At 37.1% G+C, this 25,999-nt stretch overlaps 1 protein-coding gene across 1 annotated transcript; it reads right to left on the bottom strand.

Annotated features, from left to right (window-relative positions):
• Positions 1 to 5,077: 5,077 nt before the first annotated feature.
• Positions 5,078 to 25,749, bottom strand: LOC140505242 (NXPE family member 1-like). Its single transcript, XM_072611044.1, has 5 exons — positions 25,627 to 25,749; positions 13,873 to 14,606; positions 13,335 to 13,396; positions 5,971 to 6,186; positions 5,078 to 5,613 (listed from the first exon to the last, which is right to left on the bottom strand). The coding sequence occupies exons 1-5, from the start codon at positions 25,747 to 25,749 to the stop codon at positions 5,078 to 5,080; spliced, it is 1,671 nt and encodes a 556-aa protein (XP_072467145.1).
• Between the last annotated feature and the right edge of the window lie 250 nt (positions 25,750 to 25,999).

The following is a 25,999-nucleotide window of genomic DNA, read 5'->3' as shown; positions in this document are numbered from 1 at the left end:
TTACTGGCTAGATTTCTTCCCTTCCCTTTCCTTTCCTTCCTTTTCCTTCCTCAAAACATTAAAACTACTGTACTCTGAAACACATAGATTTTACCACACTAGACCCCTGCCCAAGCTCCACTTAAGGGCTGTTTTGGAGACCCTCCTGGCTTAAGAGTGTTTCTAAATAGTAACCGTTGCTGTTTCTCTCCCAACTTGATTTAGTTATTTTTCTTTGGCTCATTAAAGGGACCATCCCCTAACTACTTCTTAAACAGGCTTATTCACTGAATGGGCATTACCTCATCGTAAGTGAATACTGAATAAGCCTTGGCCTCAAGGGGACAAGGTCTCCCATTGCATCCTGGGCCATCTCCAGTCATCCAGATGAAAATCTGGTCACTGGATACTGATGGCTCTAGAGGATAAGTGAGGCTGGTAACCTTTCACAACCCTCCCTCACTCAAAACGAAGTCAAGTGATAGTCATGTCATGATTTCTCTGATGGTATGGTCTTCTTCAGCAGCAAAGGATGAACACAACAATAACTACACATATGTGTATACACATGTCTATGTATACACAAATATGTTGAAATCTTGGTTATCAAAAATCAATCAACAATATGACATATTCAATGCAAAACTTTCCTAATTGGTAGTTTCCCTTTATCTCCTTATTGATTTTGTTTATGCAAAAACTTTTCAAATTCATATTGTTGAAATTATTTTCTTTTTATCTTTAGTGATCACCTTGGTCCCTTGCCTGGGAAAGAATTCCCTTCTAACCATGCTGTGAAAGGTACCTGACTTGCTTGGTGCACTAGCAAGCATCCTAGCATACCCAAGATGGCCTGCTAGCACAGATTCTTTAATCTGCTTTGCTAAAAGGAAAGCAACGTTTAAGGAGGCGATGATCTTCTTTAATCAAACATACATAAGTCATTCACTGGTTCAGGAGAAAGGTCAGCACCCTGAACATGGAGAAAATACAAGCAGAGAAATAATTACAAAGATTCAACAGACAGGGCTCCAACTATTCGACAAAGTAATACAACCACCTACATACCACCAGATGGAGGAACACCAACATCTGAGTAGCGGGGGGTGGGGGAGGACTCCCAACCAAAAGTTGTTCAGAGTCCCATCCAGAGAATCAAATAGTCCTTCTCATAAGCAATAACCCCCAAAGCAAAATATCAACTTCCCTGTATATATAGTTTTCAACTAATAGCCTGAGAAACAGAAGCATTCATGACTCAGCCCAACCGCAAAGTGCCTGTCAGGTGTTTTTAAATGAGCCTGAACCTAGGAAACTGAACTCCAGAAAAGAAACAACAAAAATCCCACTTTGCTTGGGCTTACAATTGGTTCTCTTTTATTTTTTTATAGAAGTTTTTATTCTCAGAAAAGAGATCAATTTTTAACTTACTTTGGTGCATTGTATAAGATATTAGTCTAATCCTAATTTCTCCCAAACTGTTTTCCAGTTTTCCTAGCAATTTGTGATAAATAGGGAAAGAAAGATTACCTAAAGTAATTATATTTGCTTTCATGTTTGTAACTAAGTTATTGAGCTTAATATCTTCTGATTATTTTAAATCTATTCTTCCACTGATTTACTTTTAAATTCTTATCCAATACCAAATAATTTTAAAAACTATTGCTTAATGATGTAATATGATGTCTAAAAATGCCATTTCTAGGAGACTTGTTAATGACACAAAGAACAAAGGTAAGCATAGAAGGCATTAGGGAAAATTTTTATTACATTAAATTAAAATGATATTTCATGAACAAAATCAAAGCATTTAGGATTGCAAGAGAAGTATTGGGGAAGATATTTCCAGCTGTTATTTCTCATTAAGAAACATTAGAAATCAGTCAACAAGTAGTTATTAAGTATTTCCTATGGGTCAGGTGCTGTGATAAGTCCTGTAGATACAAAGAAAGTCAAAAACCAGTAACTGCCCTCAAGGAGCTTATATTTTAGTGATTGAGATAAAATGTAAATGAAAAGGTACCTGAGAGATAATTGAATGAAGGTCCCTCCACCCCCCATCAGATTGGCAAAGATAGCAAAATAAAAAATTGCTAACTATTAGAGAAACCTCAGGGAAATGGGTACATTAATAGAATTGCTAGTGGAGCTGGGAGTTGGTCTAGCCGTTCTGGAAAGCAATTTTGAATTCTACCTCAAAAGTCACTAAACTATATCTACATACCCTTTGACCCAGTGATACCACTATCAGAAATATACCCCAAAGAGATAAAAAAAAATCTCTCTCTCTCTGTCTGTCTCTCTCTCTCTCTATACATACACACACAAACACACATTATATACATATATACACACACACACATATATATATATATATACCCACATATACCTACATATATACACACATGTATATATACCTACAAAAATATATAGCAGTTCTTTTCATAGTTGCACAATAGTGGAAACCAAGGAGATAACTTATTGGGAAATAGTTAAATACATGTTGTTTTGAAATACAATAGAATGCTATGATTTAAAAGAAATAATGCAATGTATAGTTTCAGAGGAAACTGGGAAGACCTCTGTGAACTGATATAGAGTGAAATGAGCAGAATAGGAGAACAGTTTATATAACAATAACATTAGATAGAAAAAAAACAACTTTGAAAACCTTTAGAACTATGATCAATTAAATGCAATTATGATTTCAGAGAATCAAAGATAAAGTGCACTACTCACATCTTGGAAGAGAAGTGATAGCCTGAAAAAGCAGAAATGAGAAATACATTTTGGGATATATAATGCAGAATTTGTTTTTGTTTTTCCCCCACTATATTTATTTGTTATAAAGTTTTTCACCTTTAAAATTTTTCACTGGAAGTGACAGAGAGAAGATAAATTCTTGTTAATTAAAAAAGAAGACTAAATTTTGGAGAAAATAGAGTAAAAATAAAAGTCACTGCCTTCAAGGAGGTTACATTCTAGGGGGCAGAATAACGTATAAATAAGTGGATGCATGCAAAATTTATCCAGAGAAAATTGGAGTTAACCTTAGAAGGAAAGACTTTAGTGGCTTAGGGTTGAACATGGGGAACTAATGGAAGCTTTCTACAGAGAACATTTCAGCTGAGTCTTGAAGGAAGACAAGGATAATAAGAGATGGCAATAAGTGGGGAGGGGGAGGGCATTCCAGACATGGAAGAGGGTCATTGCAAAGTCATAGGTCACGTAAGAGGAACAAGTCAGCTAATATGGAAGGATTTTAGAATGTGTAGAAGGGAATAAAATTTAAACAGATGAGAAAGGTAAGAGGGGATTAGTCAGAAGACATACTATTTACTTCATCCCAAGTGTAATAGGTAACCACTCAAGTCTTTGGATTATGAGAGCAGGAGGTGTTGGTATGCCTGATTTGAGGGAGAAGTCAAGAAAAAACCAAAAGAAATGCTTCAGGTTTAGAAGCTAAGCTATCAAAAAGTCAGGAGAGAGGGAGACAGAGAGAGAGAGACAGAGACAGAGAGACAGGGAGAGAAAGAGAGAGAGTGAGAGAGACAGAGAGAGACAGAGACGGAGATCACTAATGAATCCAAGAAGCTGGAAAAAGACAAGAACATAAAGCAAAAGGAGAAGGCAAAAGCAGATGTGTCCTAAGCTTAGCTGAGACCAGCTGACTAGGTTTTATAAGTGATACTGATGAGCTGATATGATTGGAGGAAAGGTATTATTGCTGAGAGCTGTTTAGAGTGAAGCACCTTTGATTGTTTGAAGAGAGTACAGAGACAAGACTACCTATCTCTATAGCACTGTCTACAACCTGAGACAGGTAAACTCCTTGGAGATATGACTACCTTGCCCTTTAATGTCTTCTATGGCTTGAAAGGGGAAAATCCCTCAAAGCCCAAAGTGCAGATCTGAATAGCTTTGTGAATAGGAGGCTTAAGGAAACTGCATTTCATGGAAAGAGCATAACAATGTCCTGACAAGTCAACATGCCTGGGAAGCTCTACAGATCCCAGCCTTAAGGAAGTAGAAGACATAGTTTTTTAAACATTTATGCCTGAAAGCAAAGCTATGAGGAATACTTTAGAATAATTATTGATCCCATTTTTATAGATGAAGAAAGAGAAGCCAAAAAAAAATTAAATGACTTGTCCATAACTACCCAATTGAATATATATGTTTAAGTTGGAAATCAAACCCAAGTAATTCTGATTCCAGATTCATCACTTTTCCCACTGTTCCATACTACCTCCCTTAATTTGGTTTGGCAAGGGTATCTTTGCCTTTCTAGGACCTGTTTACCAATCCTAGCACAGTATTATATAGGCCTCCATTGCTTTTGGAGAAATGATTGTTTTCTTTTCTGACAATTTTACAACAATCTTTAAGATAATTTTTCTTCCTTAGAGATCCCATTGCTCCCTAGGTATTCTCTAAAGCCTTCCCTAATCTTGGCTACATTGAAAGTAAATACTTTTCTTTTCTGCCACACTTGTCAACAAAATGAAGATATATTTGGAATAATCTGAAACTACTTGAGTGATTGAATGTATGTGGTAGTCATATGTAAGTGAATGTCAAATTAGAAGAATGGCTCAGTAGAGTGTCCTAGTGACCTACTTTGGTCCTATGCTATTCTGCTTTTAATTGATGACTTGGATAAAAGCAAGAATGATACGTTTGCAAGATTTGAAGATAGCATAGACATATTTTTCTGAGTGCTTGACTTGAGTTGCTGATAGGAACAGTAGAAGTTCTTCATATGACATGACTCATATAGTTTCAGAAGTGCCTCATCCTCTCATTTAAGTTTGCTTCTCTTTATTTGATCCACAGTGGAAATCAGAGCACACCCTCAACATAATATTTCATGGGCTTAAAAATGTATTACTTTTTCCTATAAGCTTTCTTTAGAGATTTTTCCAAAACATTAATCATTTAAATTTCTATTCTCTGAATGCCATCTTCTCTAATAAATTTACTCCATGGAACTTTGGAATTATTCTTTTAAATGTGATTCTCTCTGGCTGTGGAACATATCAGGTAAATCTACTACATCCATAGAGAGAGATCCCTGGTGATTTTGTTCATCTGTCTCTTAGCAGATATAATTTAAAAACATGTTAATTTGATTTCTAACAACGTGGTTGGGTGGGTGCACATTGTTTGTGCCATATGCAATAGTCATGTCCCAGGCATCAATGACACCTACATTGAGGTCTTGGAAAATGTCCTTCATAATAAGATATTGAATATAGCCATGAAAGTCACCAAATCTCTCAGCCTCGATGTACATCTCCCTTATGTTTTCAGTTTTGAGGATGACTTTGGTGTCTGGGCTTCTCAAGAATAATCGCTCAATGGCCCTTCGAATATTGATGGCCCTTCGTATGAAGATATCAATGGGAAAGGGTCGGAAATGTTGTCCAATGGTAATGACAATAGCTGTGTTTTTGTCTCCTGCTATTCTGTCAATTTCACGGGTGATATACTCATCATCTTTCATTGAGAAGAGTTGTTCAGTGACAAATGGATGTCCATGTTTTTTCCACTGAATTTGAATATGTCTTTCCATATCCACAAGTACAAATCTCTTAAAATTTCCACTTCCATGATGATCAAAAAATTTCAGAGCTGGTGAAAAACAAATGAATGTTTATTTCAGAAAAAAGGAGAGATCTGTAATACTATTGAAAACATGATCAACCATATATCCTGCTCCTCAAGAACTTGATTGGTAAGAGCATCATTCTTAACCATCAAAGGGAGAACAGTCTTGCAGAGAGTGTGAAGGTACTTTAAAGTCTAACTCAATTCCTTCACAATTTATACATGAGAAAATATATTTAGGAACTATATAAAGCTATATTTCTGTAGGGTGTTTTTTAATACATTTGTTCATAAGTCCAAAACGAAAATGCAAATAAATGTCACTTTAAACAAAATGAAATTCAGCTTTAATTTGGAAATTAACATAGGAGAGAGACATACTTTTCATCATTGAAGGAAAGTAGAGTATCCACTGACGTAGTGTGGAATCTCCCATGAGGTAAATGAGTTTTCTTTTCAAGCAATCACCGATTATATTCATAGCATTAAATTGAATAATTTTGCATGATGTTGGAATCCACTTTTCTTGCAAAGCATAACCACTGGGAACAGGGACCTTTATTCCAGTATGACATTTTTCTCTCTCAACTTCACTGTCTGATTAAAAAAAAGTTGATTTACATAAAATTACTAACATAATACTTTATACAATTACATAAAATAAAAATAGCTAATAGTCAGCATTAATGTAGCACTATAAGGTTTGTAAGATACTTTACAAATATCATATCATTTGATCCTCACAACAATCCTGGAATGTAGGTACCATTATTATTACCCAGTTTACATGGAGAAGGAAAATAAAGCAAATAAAGATGAAGTGACTTAACTAGGGTCAAATAACTAGTAAGTGTCAGAGGCTGGATTTGAACTCAGGTCTTCCCAGAACTCCAGCTCCTATTCTCTATATACTATGCCACTTAGCTTCCTAGCAACAAAGTTCATGTATAAGAATAAAATGCTTATAAAGGCTATGAAAGAAAATAATGGGGAAAAATTAGCAAAGATGAAGTCTTGGCACTACCAAGATCACTGGATCTTGGAGAAACAGTTTTAGTCAAGTTTAACAAAATGGTAATAATTAGGCCAAACATCTAGCCTTCTTATCTGCATTTCTATATATTACTAACAAAGCCAAACAGCAAGAGATAGAAAGAGAAATCCCATCTAAAGTTATTTTAGACACTATGAAATATTTGACAAAACAAACCCAGAGACAAAGTTAGATTTAAATAATTGGAAAAACATTATTTCTTGTGGGTAGGCTGAGATAACATAACACAAATGAAAATTCTACCTAAATTAATTTACTTATTCAGTGCCATACCAATCAAACTACCAAAATTATTTTATAGAGCTAGAAAAAAATAACATCAAAATTAATCTGGAAAACAAATGGTCCAGAATATCAAGGGAATGAATGCAAAGAAATGCTAGGGAAGGTGGCTTAGCCACACCAGATCTTAAATAGTATTATAAAGTAGCAATCATCAAAACTATTTGGTACTGGCTAAAAAATAGAGGGGTAGACCACTGGAACAGACTGACACAGCAGTCAATGACTATAGCAATCCACTGTTTGATAAGCTCAAGGATCCCAGGTTCTGGGATAAGAACTCATTGACAAAAACTGCTGGGAAAACTGGAAAATAGTGTGGCAGAAACTAGGAATATACCTGGGCCTGACATGATATACCAGAATAAAGTCCAAACGGGTACATGACACTCTAAACAAATTAGGAAAGCAAGGAATAGTTTTTTGTCAGATTTATGGAGAATGAAGAAATTTATGGTCAAAAAAGAGGGAAAATCTTATGAAATGCAAAATAGGTAATTTTGAATACATTAAATTGAAAAGTTTTTGCACAAAAAAAGCCAATGCAACAAGATTAGGAGGGAAGCAAAAAACTGGGAAAGAATTTTTACAAGTACTGTCTCTGATAAAGGCCTCATTTTTAAAATATATAGAAAACCAAGTCAAATTGACAAGTATACAAATCATTCCCCAATTAATAAATAGTCAAAAGATATGAACAGGCAATTTTCAGAGGAAGAAATTAAAGTTATCTATAGCTATTTAAAAAAATGCTCTAGATCACTATTGTTTAGAGAGATGCAAATCAAAACAACTCTGAGGTACCACATCACGATTATGAGATTGGTTAACATGAAAAAACAGGAAAATGATAAACGTTGGAAAAGGTACGGAGAGGTGGAATACTAATTCATTTTTGGAGCTGTGAGCTGATCTAACCATTCTGGAGAGCAATTTGGAACTGTGCCTAAAGGGCTATAAAAATATGCGTACCCTTTGATCTAGCAATACCACTTTTAGGGCTGTATCCCAAAGAGATCATAAAGATGGGACAGGGACCCACATGTACAAAAATATTTGTAGTAGCTCTTTTTATGGTGACCAAGAATTGGAAATTGAGAAGATGCCCATCATTTGGGGAATGGCTGAACAAGTTTTGGTATATGAATATAATGAAATACTATTTTGCTATAAGAAATGGCAAACAGGCAGACTTCAGAAAAACATGGAAAGACTTACATGACCTGATACTGAGTGAAGTGAGCCCAGTACACAGTAAGAGCCACAGTGTGTGAGGACTGTTTTTGACAGACTTAGCCCTGCACAGCAATTCAAGGACCTAAAACATTTCCAAAGCATTCATGATGCAAAATGCCATCCAAATTAGGAGAAAAAGCTATGGAGCTGAAACACAGAATGAAGCATACTATTTTCTCTTTTGCTATATTTTGTTTTTCTCATGGTTTTTTCCTCCTATTCATTTTAATTCTTCCATGTAACATGACCAATATGAAAATGTATTTAATAGAAATGTATGTGTAGAACCCATATAAGATTGTATGCCATCTTGGGAAGACAGGGAGATAGGAGTGGGGAGGGATTTGGAACTTGTGAAGTGATTGTTAAAAACTGAAAACAAATAAATTAATAAATTTAGCAAAAGTAAATGAAGATCTTGCCTTCTTGCTAAATAGAAAAGTGAGTCCCTCTGTCATGTGTTCCCCCTTACTCCATGTTTTCCACCTCAAAGTCCCCTGACATCATCCCTGATTTTCTACTACTTTGATTCTTTTCCCTGGCAATACCAATATTTCTGCAAATGCCCTAGAATCCTGTCGTGTCCTTTTTTCTCTTGGAGCTTGCCACCTTCATAGTTTCATCTCTTTCTCGTCTTTCAAAATGGCTTCCTACAAACATTGCAATATCTCACCAATCTTTTTTTAATCCTCTATTTGAAGTTGCCATCCCTTCACAGTAAACATACATGCATGTACATATATACAGACAAACTTGCTCAACTTGAAATCTCCTTCTCCTCACATCATGTTTCCATGCATAACTTGATGTACATATACGTATACATACATATATATGAAATATGTGTGTGCTCATATGTATATGTGTATCTATTTGCACTCAAAAATATAAAATTTGAGCAATTTGTAATTTGAAGTGTAATATTTTATGCATGTAATATATAATATGTTTATGTGTATATTATACACACACACATACACACACATATGTTCTTACAATCTGGCTTCTGACCTTATCATTCTACCAAAAATACTTTCTTCAGTTAATGATGATCTCTTAGTTGCGAAATCCAGTAGCCTTTTCTCAATTCTCATTCTTCTTGACCTCTCTACAACTTTTGACACTGTTGATCCCTCTTTCGTTCTTGATATTTTCTTCTCTCTAGGTTTTCTACAGCTAATTCTCCAGTTCTGGAGTTACAAAACATGATCTAATTAACTTTGCCATTGTTTTTTCATGGAGCGTATTAAATTCTACTCTCCTATGGCTCAATTCACTATCACTTTACCTTTCCAGACTAAAATATCTTCTCTGGCCACCACTTCCCAATGTGTGTTGTTTTATTCATTAGACTCTAAGCTTCTTGAGAACAAGGACTCTCCTTGCTTTGGTACTTGTATCCTAGGTACTTGGCACATAATAAGCATTGAATAAATGTTTTTTAGTCATTCATGCATCTGATGGTCTTTTTCTCAGTTCTTATCATTCTTTATTCTTGCCCTCTCTGTAGCTTTTGACACTATAGACTGCCTCATCATCCTGAAATGTTTCTCTTCCTCCTCTCCTTATTCTCCTTTTACATGTATTGCTATTACTCAATATCCTTGGCTGAATCATCTTCCATCTGCTAAGCAAAACATAACCTCAACTGGATCTTTGTGGTTGCTAGGCAATCCTATTATACCTCCCTTATCAATTCACTCTCCCACTCTCCACAGAGGGCCTTCCCAACTTTTTTATCCTTTCTCAAACTTTCCATGGTTCCACCTACCCCTACTCTCTCAGCTGAGAATTTTGACTCTTATTTTCTAAAAGAAAACTGAGGCTATTTTCCATGAACTCCCTCTTTTCCACTCTTCCTCATCTCCTATCACTCAGATGCCTTTTATCACTATCTCCTCCTTCACCTCTGTCTCACATGATAAGGTGGCCTTACTCCTTACCAAGGCTAATTCCTCTACTTGTTCAAATAATTTCATTCTATCCCATCTCCAGTATTCTGCTTACTCTGTCATTCCCCCCTTCTACTTATTTTCAATCTCTCCCTGTCTACTGGCTCATTTCCTACTGCCTGCAAACATACCCATCTCTCACCTATCCTGAAAAAAAAATCAAAAGCTTACTTCACCTTCCCATCCATGCTAACTAGAATCCTATATTTATTTTTCCTTTTATAGCTAAACTCCTTGAAAAGGCTATACACAATATGTATCTCCACTTTCTCTCCTCTCATTGTCTTCTTAACCTCTTACAGTCTGGGTTTTAATCTTATTGTTCCACTGAAACTGCTGTCTCCAAATGAGCACTTAGCTGCCAGATTCAATGGCCCTTTTTCAATTCTCATTCTTGTTGACCTCTCTGCAGATTTTGACACTGCTAATCACTCTTCTCTCCTTGGTATTCTCTTCTTGCTATGTTTTTGGGACACCATTCTCTCCTGGTTCTCCTCCTACTTACCTAATTAGTTCTTGTCTGATTTTTGTAGATCCTCTTCTAGATCATACCTTCTAACTGTAGATATCCCTTACATTTCTGTCCTGGACCCTTTCTCTTCTCCTTCTGTATTACTTCACTCAGAGATCTCATCAGCTCCCATGAATTTAATTATCATCTCTGTGCTGATGATTCTCATATCTATACTGTCCCAGCTTTTCTGTTGACCTCTAATCTTGCATTTCGAACTATCTTTCAGACATCTTGAATTAGATGTTCAATAGACATCTTAAAAATCAATATGTCCAAAACACAACTCATTATCTTCTCCAAAACCTTCTTCCCCACTAAGTCTTACCTTCCCTAGTACTAGATAGGGCAACATCATCTTCTCAGTTCCTCAGGCTCACAAGCTAAGAATCATTCTTAACTCTTAACTATCGGTCACCCTTCTTCACATTTCTAATTTTGCTAAGGCCTATTGATTTCACCTTCGCAGTATCTCTGACACACACCCCATTCTCTTCTTGAACACTGCCACTACTCCAGTGCAGGCCATCATCACTGAGGTCTTGATTACTGCAATAGCCTTCCTTAGGTCTCTCTCACATTCCAAACCATCCTCCATTGACTAACTAAAATAATTTTCTTAAAGTGAAGGTCTCACATTTTCTCTCTCTTCCCCCATCAATAAACTCCAGTGACTTCCTATTGCCTTCAGGAGAAAATACAAAATGCTCTATTTAGTATTCAAAACATCATAATCTTGCCCCTTCCTATCCCTATAATCTTCTTATTCCTTATTCCCCAACACATACTCTTGATCCAGTGACACTGGCTTCCTGGTTGCTCCATGACAAAGAAATTCTATTTCTCAGCTCTGGGTATTCTCTCTGACTGTCCCTGTGCATGGAATGCTCTCCAAACATCCAAATTCTACTGGAGAGAGCACAACTGCAATGGACTGGTCACATTGTTGAAATGCCAAATTTATGCTTGCCTCAAAGACTATTTTATGGAGAACTCGTCCAGAGCAAGAGCTCACATGGTGGTCAGAAGAAGTGATACAAAGACGCTCAAAGTCTCTTTTAAGAACTTTTGAACTGATTGAGTGACATGCAAGACATTGACACAGGACCACCCAGAATGTTGTGCCCTTATCAGAGAAGATGCTGTGCTCTGTGAACAACACAGAATTGAAGTAGCTAAAAAGAAACTCGAGATGCACAAATTTAAAGAATCCACCTCAAATGTTCACATGGATTATTTGTGCCTGAACTGTGGTAGAGAATTCTGAGCTCATATTGGACTGATTAGTCACAGTCAGACACATTGTAACTTGCCTCTAAGACAGTGATGTCATTTTGGTCCTCTTCAAGAAAGAAAGGCAGCAACCAACCAACCAATATGTCACAAACATAAATGACTAATTTAAAATAATATATAAAGTGCATAAGAGATGTGCCTACAAACTTTTATGTGAAATCTGAATAGGGAAAGATCATTCATGACTATTAAAGATCAATTATAACTACTTGGAGGAGGTGGCATTTGAAGAGGACTTTAGAGGATAAGTAGTGTTTTAACAGATTGAAATTAAGACTGGGGTAGAGGACATTGAAAGTTTAAGCAAAGCTGTGAATCTAGAGGAAAGGAAAACTCAGGCCTTACATAGGGGATAGTCATGTGGCTAAATTATAGGAAAATTGAAATGGCAGGGTGACATTGGATGGAATGGTAAGATAGAACCTAGTTACTTGTGATCTTGCTGGAAGGATATGGAACAGAGGAATAACATGAACTAATCTATACATATGGCATAAATCTGGCAATTGTGGGAAACATGCATTGGAGGGAAGGATTGAATTAGGTATCAGGGCATTAGGGTATTAGGGATTGAACTAAGGATTGAAGTAGATAGAGAAAAATAGAGAGATGCAATTCTGATTAGAAAGGTAAAATTTATAGAAGATAGCCAATGATTGAGTTTAGGAAGTTGGGCAGAAGCAAAGAAATTACAACTCACCAAAAGTTTTTAATCTAGTCTTTGAGAGTTTTTTTCTAGGTATCAAAGCTCAGATTTAATAATCTAAGCCACTGACCAAATGGAATTTGCTTTACTGAGATTTATTTTACACACAACTTAGCTGAAATTTCCCTATTTAATAAAGTAAGGAAGATCTGTATTTATCACTGAAATTCACATGGCAAAACTGAAAGTTTAAAGAAAAGTTTAAGGACTCCTACTGAGAGTGTTTCACTAAAAGAAATTAAAAAAAAACACCTTTGGAGCTTGATTGCTAAAAATAAATGGAATTTCTGGTATATAGGAAAGAAAACAGTTAAACCAAAGGACTAGTATAATAAACACATACACACACACACATACCATTAGAGCTTTCTAATTATGATTTTGTGCACCTCCATCAAATATTTAGGAGAGTATATAGATGTAAGTCATAAGTTTAAATTCTTCCATCTTGTTCAGTTACATACAATTCAACAGAAGTTCTAAATACCAAGATGGTGATGATGGCAGGAAGAGAATTGAACCCAGAATGAAGACTGGCTTTAACTTAGATTGAAAAACTTTCCTTGCATGCAGGTTTTTTTAAAATAAAGAAGGATACTTTTCTAATTCCTCTGATTTGTGCCAAGTGAAAATTATATAAGAGAAAAAAATTTCATTTAAAAAGACAAGGGAACAAGTATCACCCAGTACATCATAGAGGTGACTTACTGTTACAGTTTGAGACCTCAATGGCTTTAAAACTTTTCATAATTTCAACCCCCACATTGGACCTTCAAAAGACAGAAAGATAAATTTATCAGTTATACACCCAGACTCAATGATCAGCCCATTTCCAGTCTTTCTTAAACTTCTGTGTACTTTGTTCTTTTCTGCTATTATCCTCTAGGTTTACATAGGGATATTTACAATCAACACTTCCAAGTTCATATATGTGAACTATTCCACTTATTTCAATTACATTTTGACTGAAGATTTTTGCATATAATTCTAGCCTACCATGTCTCTTTCCAGACACCAGAAAAGCAAGACTTGTTTATAAGAATCTGGTGATTTTCAGTCACTTTCTGGAAACTAAAATTGTGTATAAAAGAAAATGCTTTTCCAAGAATCTCCCTTTCTATGAATTAATTTCATGTGACTCTAACTCTGCATTAATATAGCTCAGTTAGGAAAAGAGTTTTCACATGAAGTATGGAACCCTTACTTTTCTATCTACATTGGTTTGCATATTTGAAATTCTCTTTACCTTTGAAAAAGAGTTTTCTCTTTTATACTAAGATGAGATACTCGACTATTCCTGGTCTTCAAATGAGTGAATGCATCACAGGATACATGTGGAGGTTTCACACAGTAGAAAGCTTCTTGATCTTGGTGGTCCAGGTATTGGCACAATTCAGTGCTTGTATTTAAAACCAGGCCACATTCAGTGAAGACCTGGGATGTACCATTGGCAAATTGGCCTGTGAAAATCACCTTATCATAGCCCCTATTTCTTGCTTTCCAGAGTGCAGACACTCCTTCACTGGGGTGGATGAGCAGAAGAGATACAGAGACTCTGCCCACCCAGAATAATGTGAAGGTGATAAGGTAGGTGCCATTGTTAAAGTCAGTCACTTTTCCTGAAGCTCCTGCTTTCAGATCTGGGGAAGAAATCCTGGCCCTTAAGAAGTCCCCTCCATATGTTTTTCTTTGTCCTGAGTAGTCTCTCACCTCCAGGAGAATATCTAACTGATCTCCCCTGCAGTAGTTGGTCTTTGGATTAAAGATGGTGGCCACACTGTGGGCTGCACTAGTGGTGGTGTTCACACTGGAGAATGGTCTGTGTGGGATAAGCTGGTCTAGCTGATGGATTATTTTGTTTGTTTTCTTCTGGATCTCTGTGAGTGGAGTAGCTGTAGCAAGTGGTTTATAAGTAGATAAGAGCTTTTTGGAAGTGTTCTGGTGATGTACAGAGATGGGAAGTCTTAATGTGGACCCAAACTGAAACAACAAGAAACATAATTCAGTGTGCAGATCATAGAAACTGTCCTAATTTGAGTATCATGATGAGTGGCTTTACAAAGTTCTGAATGAAAACGTTTTCATCTTCAATCTTCATTATTCTATCATTTTTGATCACTAATACTTGGAAGCAGCCACTTGAGAAGAGAGCCTTAGAGCAGTTAGACAGACAAGTCAACAAGAATCAACTTGAAAGTTAGAGAGATTAAAAGGAAAGTAGGAAAAAGAAGAAGTCCAGTGTTGACCAGTTGTATGATTGTAAAGTCCTTCTTGATCTCTTTGACTGATAATACTCCCCGATTCCTGAAAAAGCAAATAATTAAAAAACTTTTTTATTTATTGTATGGTCAATCTGTATATGCAGATGTGTGTATACATGGTCAGTCTCATACTTTGGGAAAATCATTTTAATGGATAGGTAAAGGATGGATTGGAGAGGAGAGGAACCTGAGGCAGGGAGGCATATTAGAAGGTTATTGTAATATCAGGCTAGAGGTGATGAAGCCATGAAATAAGGTGGCACGTATAAAAATAGAGAGAAGGGGTTTACATGAGTGATAGTACGAAAATAGAACTTGCACAGTTTGGCAATGGACTAATTGGGATATATGGGAACAATGAGAATGAAGAGTTAAAGATGACAGCAAAGTTGTAAACCTGGCTGACTCTAAGAATGGTGGTGCCTTGAAAGTCTGGATGATATAATTTTGGAAGAAAATTCTCCCTTTGGACATGCTGGGCTTGAGATGCTTAAAGGTCTTCTCATTTTTTAAAAATTAAATTTATTCATTTTCAGTTTTCAATATTCACTTCCACAAAATTTTGAATTTCAAATTTTCTCCCATTCTCTCCCCTGCCCCTTTGCCAGGACAGTGTATATTCTGATTATCCCTTCCTCCAATCTGCCCTCCTTTCTATCACCTCCCCATGCCTTATTCCCTTATCTTCTATTTTCCTATAGGACAAGGCAGATTTCTATACTCCATTGCCTATATATATCTTATTTCCCAGTTGCATGTGAAAACGATTTTTAACATTTATTTTTAAAGCTTTGAGTTCCACATTTTCTCCCTTCCCTGCTCCTCACCCCCCCTCATTGAGAAGGCAAGCAATTCAATATAGGTTATACATATGTAGTCATGCAAAACACTTCCAAGGCTATCATGTGCAAAAAACTAACTATATTTCCCTCTATTCTGTCCTGCCTTCCATTTATTTATTTCTCTCCTTTGACCTGTCCCTATGCAAAAGTGTTTGCTTCTGATTACCCCATCCCCCAATCTGTGATCCCTTCTATTATCCCCCCTCTCTTATCCCCTTCCCCCCTCCTTTCCTGCAGGTTAATTAGACTTCCATTCCCAGTTGAGTGTGTATATTATTCCCTGAAGCCAAATCTAATGAAAGTAAGGTTCACATCTTCCCTCTGACCTTTCCCTTCTTCCCCTCCATTATAAACCCTCTTTTTTGCCTCTTTTATATGAGATGATTTACTACATTCTACCTCTCACTTTCTCTTTCTTCCAGTACATTGCTCTCAACACTTAATTTTGTTTTTTACATATCATCCCTTCATAATCAGCTCACCCTGTGCCCTCTATCTATATGTATACACACAATATATATGTGTATGTATATATGTATATACATACACACATATATGCATGTATGTATACACATTCCCTCCAACAACTCTAATACTGAGAAAGGTCTCATGAGTTACAAATATCATCTTTCCATGTAGAAATGTAAGCAGTTGAACTTTAATAAGTTCCTTATTAAATTATCTTTTCCATTCACCTTTTCGTGTTTCTCCTGAATCTTGTATTTGAAAGTCAAATTTTCTATTCATTTTTGGTCTTCTCAATAACAATGCTTGAAAGTTCTCTATTTCATTAAAATTCCGTATTTCCCCCTGAAATATTATACTCAGCAGAGTATATTATTCTTGGTTTTAATCCTACCTCCTTTGACCTCTGGAATAGCATCTGCCAAGCCCTCCAATCCCTTAATATAGAAGATGCTAAATCTTGTGTTATTCTGACTGTGTTTTGACAAATCCAGTACTGCCTTTCTGGCTACATACAATATTTTATCCTTGATCTGGGAACTCTGAAATTTGGCAACAATATTTCTAGAAGTTTTCCCTTTGAAATCTCTTTCAACAAGCAATCAATGAATTCTTTCCATTTCTATTTTGGTCTCTGGTTCTAGAATATCAGGGAAGTGGGTTTTTTTGATAATTTCTTGAAAGATAATGTCTAAGCTCTATTGATGATGGCATTCTCATAGAACAATAATTTTAAAATTATCGCCCCTGGATCCATTTTTCAAGGTCAGTTGTTTTTTCAGTGAGATATTTCACAATGTCTTCTGTTTTTTCATTCTTTTGGTTTTGTTTTATTGCTTTTTGATTTCTCATAAAATCATTAGCTGCCATTTGCTCCATTCTAGTTTTTAAGTAATTATTTTCTTCAGCAAGCTTTTGGACATCCTTTTCCATTTGACCCATTCTACTTTTTTTTTTTACTTGTAATTATAATTTAATTATGAACCCCCTTTTGCAACATTTTAAAGTACATAGTTAGCATTTAAGTACTTTCTATGTAATTATCTGCCATTGAACCTGTTCATTATTTAGTACTTGCTGAATAAATTACTGTGCTTTGTGTAAAAATATTTTTCACTTCACAGTGACTTGAAATCAAATAAGAGAAATCTTTTGAATGGTATTTAGTGGTACCCCAATATTAAATTTCCACTTTGAAGGGATCCTGACCATCTTAGAAAGCACAAGATAAAGAGATGGGCTTGAACTACTTTCTTTCCATACTAGGGGGTTCCCAGAAACCCAGAGAGCTTTTTTTGCATTTATTTCCCAAGAACCTTAGGTACCTCTCATTGAGGATCCGATTGGATTATTTTTTTTTAAATTTTTTAAAATCTATTTATTCAACTTTTAACATTCCCCTTCCCTTCCCTTGTCCCCATCTTCTCTTATGTCCTGTAGGGTCAGATAACTTTCTATACCCAATTATCTGTATTTCTTATTTCCTAGTGGCAAGAACAGTACTCCACAGCTGTGCCTAAAACATTGAGTTCCAACTTCCCTTCATCCCTCCCTCCACACCCATTCCCTTTGGAAGGCAAGCAATTCAATATAGACCATATCTGTGTAGTTTTGCAAATGACTTCCATAATAGTCATGTTGTGTAAGATCAACTATATTTCCCTCCATCCTATCCTGCCCCCCATTGCTTCTATTCTCTCTTTTGATCCTGTCCCTCCCCAAGAGGGTTGACTTCACATTGCTCCCTCCTCCCATTGCCCTCCCTTCCATCATCCCCCCCTACGCTGCTTATCCCCTTCACCCCCACTTTCCTATATTGTAAGATAGGTTTTCATACCAAAATGAGTGTGATGAAAGTAAACTTCATGTTTTTCTCTCACCTCCCCTCTTTTTCCCTCCACTAAAAAGTCTTTTGCTTGCCTCTTTTATGAGAGATAATTTGCCTGATTCTGTTTCTCCCTTTCTCCTCACAATATATTTCTCTCTCACTGCTTAATTTCATTTTTTAAAGATATGATCCCATCCTATTCAATTCACTCTGTGCTCTCTGTCTCTGTGTGTGTGCGTATGTGTGTGTGTGTAATCCCACCAACTACCCAGATACTGAAAAGTTTCAAGAGTTACAAATATTGTCTTCCCATGTAGGAATGTAAACAGTTCAACTTTAGTAAGTCCCTTATGACTTCTCTTTGCCGTTTACCTTTTCATGCTTCTCTTCATTCTTGTGTTTGAAAGTCAAATTTTCTTTTCAGCTCTGGTCTTTTCATCAAGAATGCTTGAAAGTCCTTGATTTCATTGAAAGACCATTTTTTCCCCAGGGGTATTATACTCAGTTTTGCTGGGTAGGTGATTCTTGGTTTTAGTCCTAGTTCCTTTGACTTCTGGAATATCCTATTCCACGCCCTTCAATCCCTTAATGTAGAAGCTTCTAGATCTTGTGTTATCCTGATTGTATTTCCACAGTACTTGAATTGTTTCTTTCTAGCTGCTTGCAATATTTTTCTCCTTGACCAGGGAACTCTGGAATTTGGCCACAATGTTCCTAGGAGTTTCTCTTTTTTGATCTCTTTCAGGTGGTGATTGGTGGATTCCTTGAATACTTCTTTTGCCTTCTGGTTCTAGAATATCAGGGGAGATTTCCTTGATAATTTCATGAAAGATGATGTCTAGGCTCTTTTTTTGATCATGTCTTACAGGTAGTCCCATAATTTTTAAATTGTCTCTCCTGGATCTATTTTCCAGGTCAGTTGTTTTTCCAATGAGATATTTCACATTATCTCCATTTTGTCATTCTTTTGGTTTTGTTTTGTGATTTCTTGGTTTCTCATAAAGTCATTCGCCTCCATCTGTTCCATTCTAATTTTGAAAGAACTATTTTCTTCAGTGAGCTTTTGGACCTCCTTTTCCATTTGGCTAATACTGCTTTTTACAGCATTCTTCTCCTCATTGGCTTTTTGAACCTCTTTTGCCAATTGAGTTAACCTATTTTTCAAGGTGTTATTTTCTTCAGCATTTTTGGGGGTCTCCTTTAGCAAGGTGTTGACCTGCTTTTCATGATTTTCTTGCATCTCTTTCATTTCTCTTCCCAGTTTTTCCTCCACCTCTCTAACTTGATTTTCAAAATCCTTTTTGAGCTCTTCCATGGCCTCAGATCATTGAATATTTATTTTGGATGTTTGGGACACAGAAGCCTTGACTTTTATGTCTTTCCCTGATGGTAAGCATTGTTCTTCCTCATCTGAAAGGATGGGAGGAGATATCTGTTCACCCAGAAAGTAGCCTTCTATGGTCTTATTTTTTTCCCCTTTTCTGGGCATTTTCCCAGCCAGTTGCTTGACTTCTGAGTTTCCTTTCCACACCCACCTCACCTCCAGATCTGCCCGGCTAGTGCTTGGGGTTTGAGATTCAAATACTGTTTCCCAGCCTCAGGGCTTTTGGTGGGAGCAGGGCTGCTGTTCAGTGTGAGATTAAGTTCAGGTGCTCAGGTGGGGACAGGGCCGCCTCATGGGGCTCAGTTCCCTCAGGGGATTTATGTGGAGACCTTCAACAATGGATCCAAGCTCCTGCCTGCTTTGGGAGCCCTTGTCCCCTGCTGCCTCTGCTGCTGCCTCCTGAGGGGGCCTGAGTTATGGAGACACCCTACTCCCCTCTTGGTGAACTGAAAAGCCCCTCTCACTGACTTTTGGCACCTTTGGGTGGAGGAACCTGTGCGGCTGCTGGAGATTCCAACCCTGAAGGCTATTCAGATCTGGTCCTCTCAGTGCCTCACGGCCATGGCAGGGCTGGGCTCTGCTCCGGGTCCAGTGCGTGATGGACCATTGATGTCAGTTTTTCAGGGCTCTCTGGAACAGAAACCTCCTCCACTCCGTTGTTGTGTGGCTTCCACTGCTCCAGAATTTCTTAGGAGTTCTTCTGTACAGGTATTTTATGGGCTGTGGGCTTAGAGCTAGCATATGTGTATCTTTCTTCTCCACCATCTTGGCTCTTCCCCTCCTTCTACTTTTTAGGCATTTTTCTCTTCATTTGCTTTTTGGACCTCTTTTGCCATTTAGGTTAGTCTAAATTTAAAAGTGTTGCTTTCTTCGTCATTTTTTTGGATTTCCTGTTGACTCATTTTTCGTGATTTTCTTGCATCACTCTCATTTCTCTTCCCAAACTTTCCTCGACTTCTTTTACTTGATTTTCAAAATCCTTTCTGATCTATTCCATGGCCTGAGACCAATTCATATTTTTCGTGGAGGCTTTGGATATACGAGCTTTGATTTTGTTGTCTTCCTCTGGTTGTATGTTTTGCTCTTCTTTCTCACCAAATAAGATTCTATAGGCTGAGGTTTTTTTCAGCTGTTTGCTCATTTTCCCAGCCAATTACTTGACTTTTGAGCTCTTTTTTAAGTGGAGGTCTCTAGAAGCAATTGCTGCAGCAGCAGCAGTATGTCACCCTTGGGGCTGAGGCCAGACCATGCTCTCCTGTTGGCCAGGTGAGAAACTTTTCCCATGACCTTTGAAGCTGTCTCTAGAGTTTGTTGGATTGAAAAATCTAGAAACCACTTCAGCTGCCAGTGCTTCAGTCTCCTAAAGCCTGCTCCAGCCCTATCTATTCCAGCGACAGCTCACACAGGACTGAGCCTCTGCTCCCAGGTCTGTGCAATAGCCCCTTCCAGTTCACCTTCCAAGTTGTCTTAGGCTGAAGATTTGCTTCAGTCTCTCATTTTGTGGCTTCTGCTGGTCTAAAATTTATTTAGTCATTTTTTTACAGGTTTTTTGAAGGGTTTGGAAGAAAATTCAAGCAAGTCCTTGCTTCCACTCTGAGATCTTTGCTCTGCCCCTGAAGTCTTCTCATTTGAAATGTCCCAGAGGTAGTTTGTGATATGGGACTAGAGTTCAGAAAAGATGTTAGGGCAAGAAGTTTTTCTGCATTAGAGATCATGAACAAAAGGAGGATGATGAGGTCATGAAGTAATATGACAGATAAGAGAAGATGGTCCAGGACGGTTTAGAGGAATATCCACAGAATTGACATTGATGAAGATCTAGCAAAGAAAAGAGAGAAGGATCAAGGGTTGAGTGAACAAGCATTTATCAGGCACCTATCATGTGCCATTCAGACACAGCTAGATGGCTCAGTGGATAGAGTGTTTGGTCTGAGGTCAAGAAGGCTTATTTTTCTGTATTCAAATCTGTCATCAGACACTTAATGTCTGGATGCCACTCTTGGCAGGTTTGTTTGCCTTAATCCACTGTAAAAGGAAATGGCAAACCACTCCAGTATCTTTGCCAAGAAAACTCTATGGACAGTACAGTCCACAAAGTCATGAAGAGTGGGACATGACTAAAGAGTAACAGTATGCCATGTTATAATGTTAATGTAAGGTTAGTGGTGGATGGGAGAAAGACTTAAACATCTTCCCTGCCCATTAATAAGCCTCTGATGAAGCCCATTAAGGGAAGCTTGATTAGGGGAGACTTGTTTTGTAGGAAGGCCCATACTTTTTGTTTCTAATGAGGCACTGGATTATCAGGGTTGTGCCCTCCAGCTCTGAAAAGGGTATATATTCACTGAGGTGAGATTTTACTTTCAGGTTTACTCTTCGGAAGAAAGTTCATGTGCCAAATGAGATTCTGGGTTGCCACTAAGAAGCACCCCTAGTTTTGAAAACTCAGATGTTGGTTCTTCTCTCCCAGGTAATAGTGTATGTATGTAATGGTCAGACAGTTGGAAGCCCTGTCTGTTGGTCTTTATTTCTCTGCCTGTATTTTCTCTGTTGGTGAATGTAATTAAAGAAGATTGTGGACCCCTAAAAAGTTGCTTTCCTTTTTGAAAAACAGATCTAAGAACCTGTGCAACAGGCCCTCTTGTGTATGCTGGAGTGCTTACTGCTATACATGTCCTATGCTAAGCATCAGAGATACAAAGGAAATTTTTTTAAAACCACTTGCCCTTAAGGAGGTCACAATTTGATAGGGGAGATAATCAGTAAATATCTATATCTAAAGAAGTTGCATGTAAGATAAATTGGAGACCATCTCACAGGGAAAACATTAAGATTGAGGAGGACTGGAAAAGGATTTTTGCTGAAGGTGAACGTTTAGCTGAAATTTGAGGAAACTGGGAAAGCCAAGAATCAAAGATGAAGAGAGAGAGAATTACAAGTTTGTGGACAGCCAGTAAAAATACCCAGAGTCAGGAAAAATAGCAAGGAAGCTAGTGACACTGAATCAAAGTACATGAGGGAGTAATACGACTTTTTGTTTCTTTCTTTTAAGTTCTTTCCTTAGAATAATGATTAGAAATCTCAATATGCTTAGCAATGACATTTGAGAGCTCTTAAAAATCCTGCAATGATACTATATCTTTTTTCCAAGGCTCCCAATCATTTCATTATGTAAGATTGTAGTTAGAGATGGAAAGTTCCTTCCCTACTCCCTGTAAATATACTTGTCTCTCTAAACTAAAAACCCCCAAACAAACAGAACCTCACTAGATCCTGCCAACTCTCCAAGTTATTGCCCTATATTTGTCTCACATATCTCTGTTAATCTTCCTCTCTTCTAAACCCTCTGTAGTCTGTCTTCTGAACTTACTATTCAACTGAAGCTTCTGAAAATCAGTTCTAATCAGTATTAACCTAATCCACACCACTTGTTTTCCAGATGAGAAAATTGCAACCCAGAAAAACTTGGTGACCTGCTAAATGTACAGAAGTAGAGGGTAGTAGGTGCAGGGTTTGAATCTAAATTTGCTAATCCAAATTGAGTGCTCTTGACTCAGTCATTGTAGTTAAGTGGTTTCAGCTCTGTCCAACTCTCTGTGACCCCACTTGAAGTTTTCTTGGCAAAAACAGTGCAGTGGTTTGCCATTTCCTTCTCCATCTTGTTTCACATATGAGGCGCTGAGACAAACAGGGTGAAGTAACTTGACCAGGGTTACATATCTAGTAAGTGTCTGAGGCTGGATTTGAACTCAGGAGGATGATTCTTCTTGACTCTAGGCCTAGCACTCTATCCACTATTTCATGATAGGCTACCTACCTATTTCATGATAGGCTAATTTACCAAACACTTCTTTTTGTTCAGACAAGTAGCACCTTTTATTGCTTTTGAGGTGCACTGAGGACAGAAGTTAAATTACTTGCCAAGGAACAGAGCTCTAGTTAACAAAAGAACTGGAAATAACATTATGATTCCTCACTAATCAAATGAAACTGGTTTGAATATTGTAATGTGATAAATACCTTGGAAATTATCCTATCTAACCTCATTGTTTAAGAAAAGAAGAAATTGAAGACCCAAGAAACTGAGCAGCTTGCCTAGGATTAATGCTATAGCAGAGAATAGAATTCCTGAAGTTTTTTCAACTATACTTTGACTAACCTTCCCAAAGAAGCCCAGCATGTCTATCCTTTCTAACTCTGCTAAATTCCTTTCTTCCCAAATTTTCATCCTCCTTTTTCCTACAATATGAAACTTACTTTTTATTGTAATGAGAGTATATTTTACCCCATACATAGCAAAACTGTATTTCCTCTTGTCATAGACTATAATTTTTAATAGATGTAATCCTGTTAAATCCTAGTGACTTCCTAAAATATTCTCCTCAGAATCACCATTACTCTATCTTTCTTCTTTCTCTCCAGTCAAAGAGAAAGGGGTATCTTTCCTCCTCACTAAAACTGCTAATTCCATTGCAAGTGTTCCTAATCTCAAGTACCTGAACTTGTTTTATAAAGTATTTTGATAACCACAGTTCAATGTAATTGGTTCCCACACTAATTCTAATGGATTTTACTTCATATTTTAAAAATATTATTTGGAGAAGGGGTTCATAGTCTTTACTAGACTGCCAAAGAGCAAAGAGCTGTCTTTCTGTCTCTCTTTCTTTCTTTCATGTACACACACACACACACACACACACACACACACACACACACACACACACACAGATTAAGAACCCCCTGCTCTACCAGCACCTTTAGATGTATCCCTTTTGCTTCCTTTGAGATTTTACTGTAACAAATCGTCATCTCACATCCAAATACCTTCAATTTTTCCTATTCACTGTCTTGTCTCCATTTTTCTACAAATATATATAAGTTTGACCTATCCTCAAAAATCCTTCCTTTGATCCTTTTATGTCATCAGGTTGGCTTTCTGACTGTCTTTTCTTTCACTTCCCAATTATTAAGAAAAATGATCTATTATCACATGAAGATATTAGGGAGGAATATCAGACATAAAGGTATGACCTAAATAACATCCCTTATGAACCTGAAGTGGAAATGACAAATAGATTTAAGGGATTAGATCTGGTGGAATGCTTTGCAGGTATCTCCTGATTATTTTTAAGCCAAATTTTTAATATTTAAGTAGCATCATGATATAGTGAAAGATCTGAAGTCAGAGGACCTGCATTCAAATCCCATCACTTGTGTGAGTTGGGGGAAATTGTGTAATCTCCCTAGATATTGGTTTCCCCTTCTATAAAATGAAGTGGTTGAAGCAGAAGAACTTCAAGTTCCTTTCCAGATTGAAGTCTTTGATTTTATGATCTAATATCCTCCATTCCCCTGCAGGGGGATGCCACACCCTTACCCAAATACCTCTCCACACAGCTAAGCAAATTACTTGAACAAGTCTTTGCTGTTCTCACATGAAATTCCTCTCATTGTCAAAAGATTAGAAATGGCATGTAAGGTTTTGACACTGATACCAAGTTACTGTATTTCAGATCCTGTAGAGGTTCTAGAAATCCTGTCTCGACAATGAGCCAGTCTCTTGTTCTGTATTTTTACCAAGCAGAAATTAATTTTGGATTTGGGAATGTCTAAGTTGTGGGTCCATTCTGTGAACTCTTGTGGTTGGCTTTAGCATGTAAATTGAGCTTGAGACACATGAAGAAGATATCCTCTAGGCCAGAGAGTTAGCATTTCAGGGCTTGAAATAAGCTTCAGAAACAGCATTTTAGTCCAAGCTAGAAAAGAAAGAACGCTGGAGCAACTTGGTACCCACAGACAAACTGCTTCAACCACCCTGGGTAGAATTCATATTATAAACATCAATGCATTTATCTACTGTTCTATTTTATTATTTCAAGTGTAATATTGTACTTGCTCTGTGAAGAAGGACAAGTCACTTAAACTTTTATCATCTGTAAAATGTTGATAGTAAAAACATTTATCTCACAGGTTTGTTGTGAGAATCAAATGAGTTAATACGTATACAGTACTTTACAAACCCCTAAAGCCCTACATATGTACTAGTTGTAGTAATAGTAGTAGTAGTAGTAGTAGTAGTAGTAGTAGTAGTAGTAGTAGTAGTAGTAGTAGTAGTAGTAGTAGTAGTAGTAGAAATAGTATATTCCATTGACCCCCTCCGCAATTCACTTTTGTCTTGGTCTAGTCAGAAGATGATATTGAAAAAGAAAATAATTCCTACCTTTGAGAATGTTCTTGAAGTCATAAAGAGCACCCAGAGAGTTAACAGGGAGATTAGCATCAGCAGTATTTTCCTGGTAATCATATTGGAAGACACAGTGAGAATCCTATGAGAAATGAACATGAAAGATGGAAACACATCCAGGAGCCCAAGTGAAAAAACATTTCTTCATGCTCATTTGCCCTCATTTTAATGGCTCTCAATTTCCAGAACCCTGCTCTTCACATCTGCTGCAACTCTTTCCCAAATGTTTTCTGTGTGGTCCTCAAAATGTGTCATCAGCTCTTGGAGAAATCCACATTGAGGAGATATATAAAGTTCCAAATACAACCATTTAGAACTGCTTAGAAATTCCATTTTTTGAACTCACCCT

The sequence above is a fragment of the Notamacropus eugenii genome, chromosome 5, assembly GCF_028372415.1.
Source record: "Notamacropus eugenii isolate mMacEug1 chromosome 5, mMacEug1.pri_v2, whole genome shotgun sequence".
In the NCBI taxonomy this organism is placed as follows: domain Eukaryota; kingdom Metazoa; phylum Chordata; class Mammalia; order Diprotodontia; family Macropodidae; genus Notamacropus; species Notamacropus eugenii.
Note: the sequence above shows the minus strand (reverse complement) of the source record. Positions and strands in the feature narration are given on the sequence as shown.

Bases quoted from the DNA above. Each gene is read 5' to 3' on its own strand.
- LOC140505242 (XM_072611044.1), bottom strand. From the start codon at position 25,749: ATGTTCATTTCTCATAGGATTCTCACTGTGTCTTCCAATATGATTACC. The intron at 6,187-13,334 runs GTAAGTCACCTC...TTTTTTAATCAG, and splicing joins TGAGGTCTCAAACTGTAACA to ACAGTGAAGTTGAGAGAGAA. The intron at 5,614-5,970 runs GTATGTCTCTCT...GTTTTTCACCAG, and splicing joins CTTTCCTTCAATGATGAAAA to CTCTGAAATTTTTTGATCAT.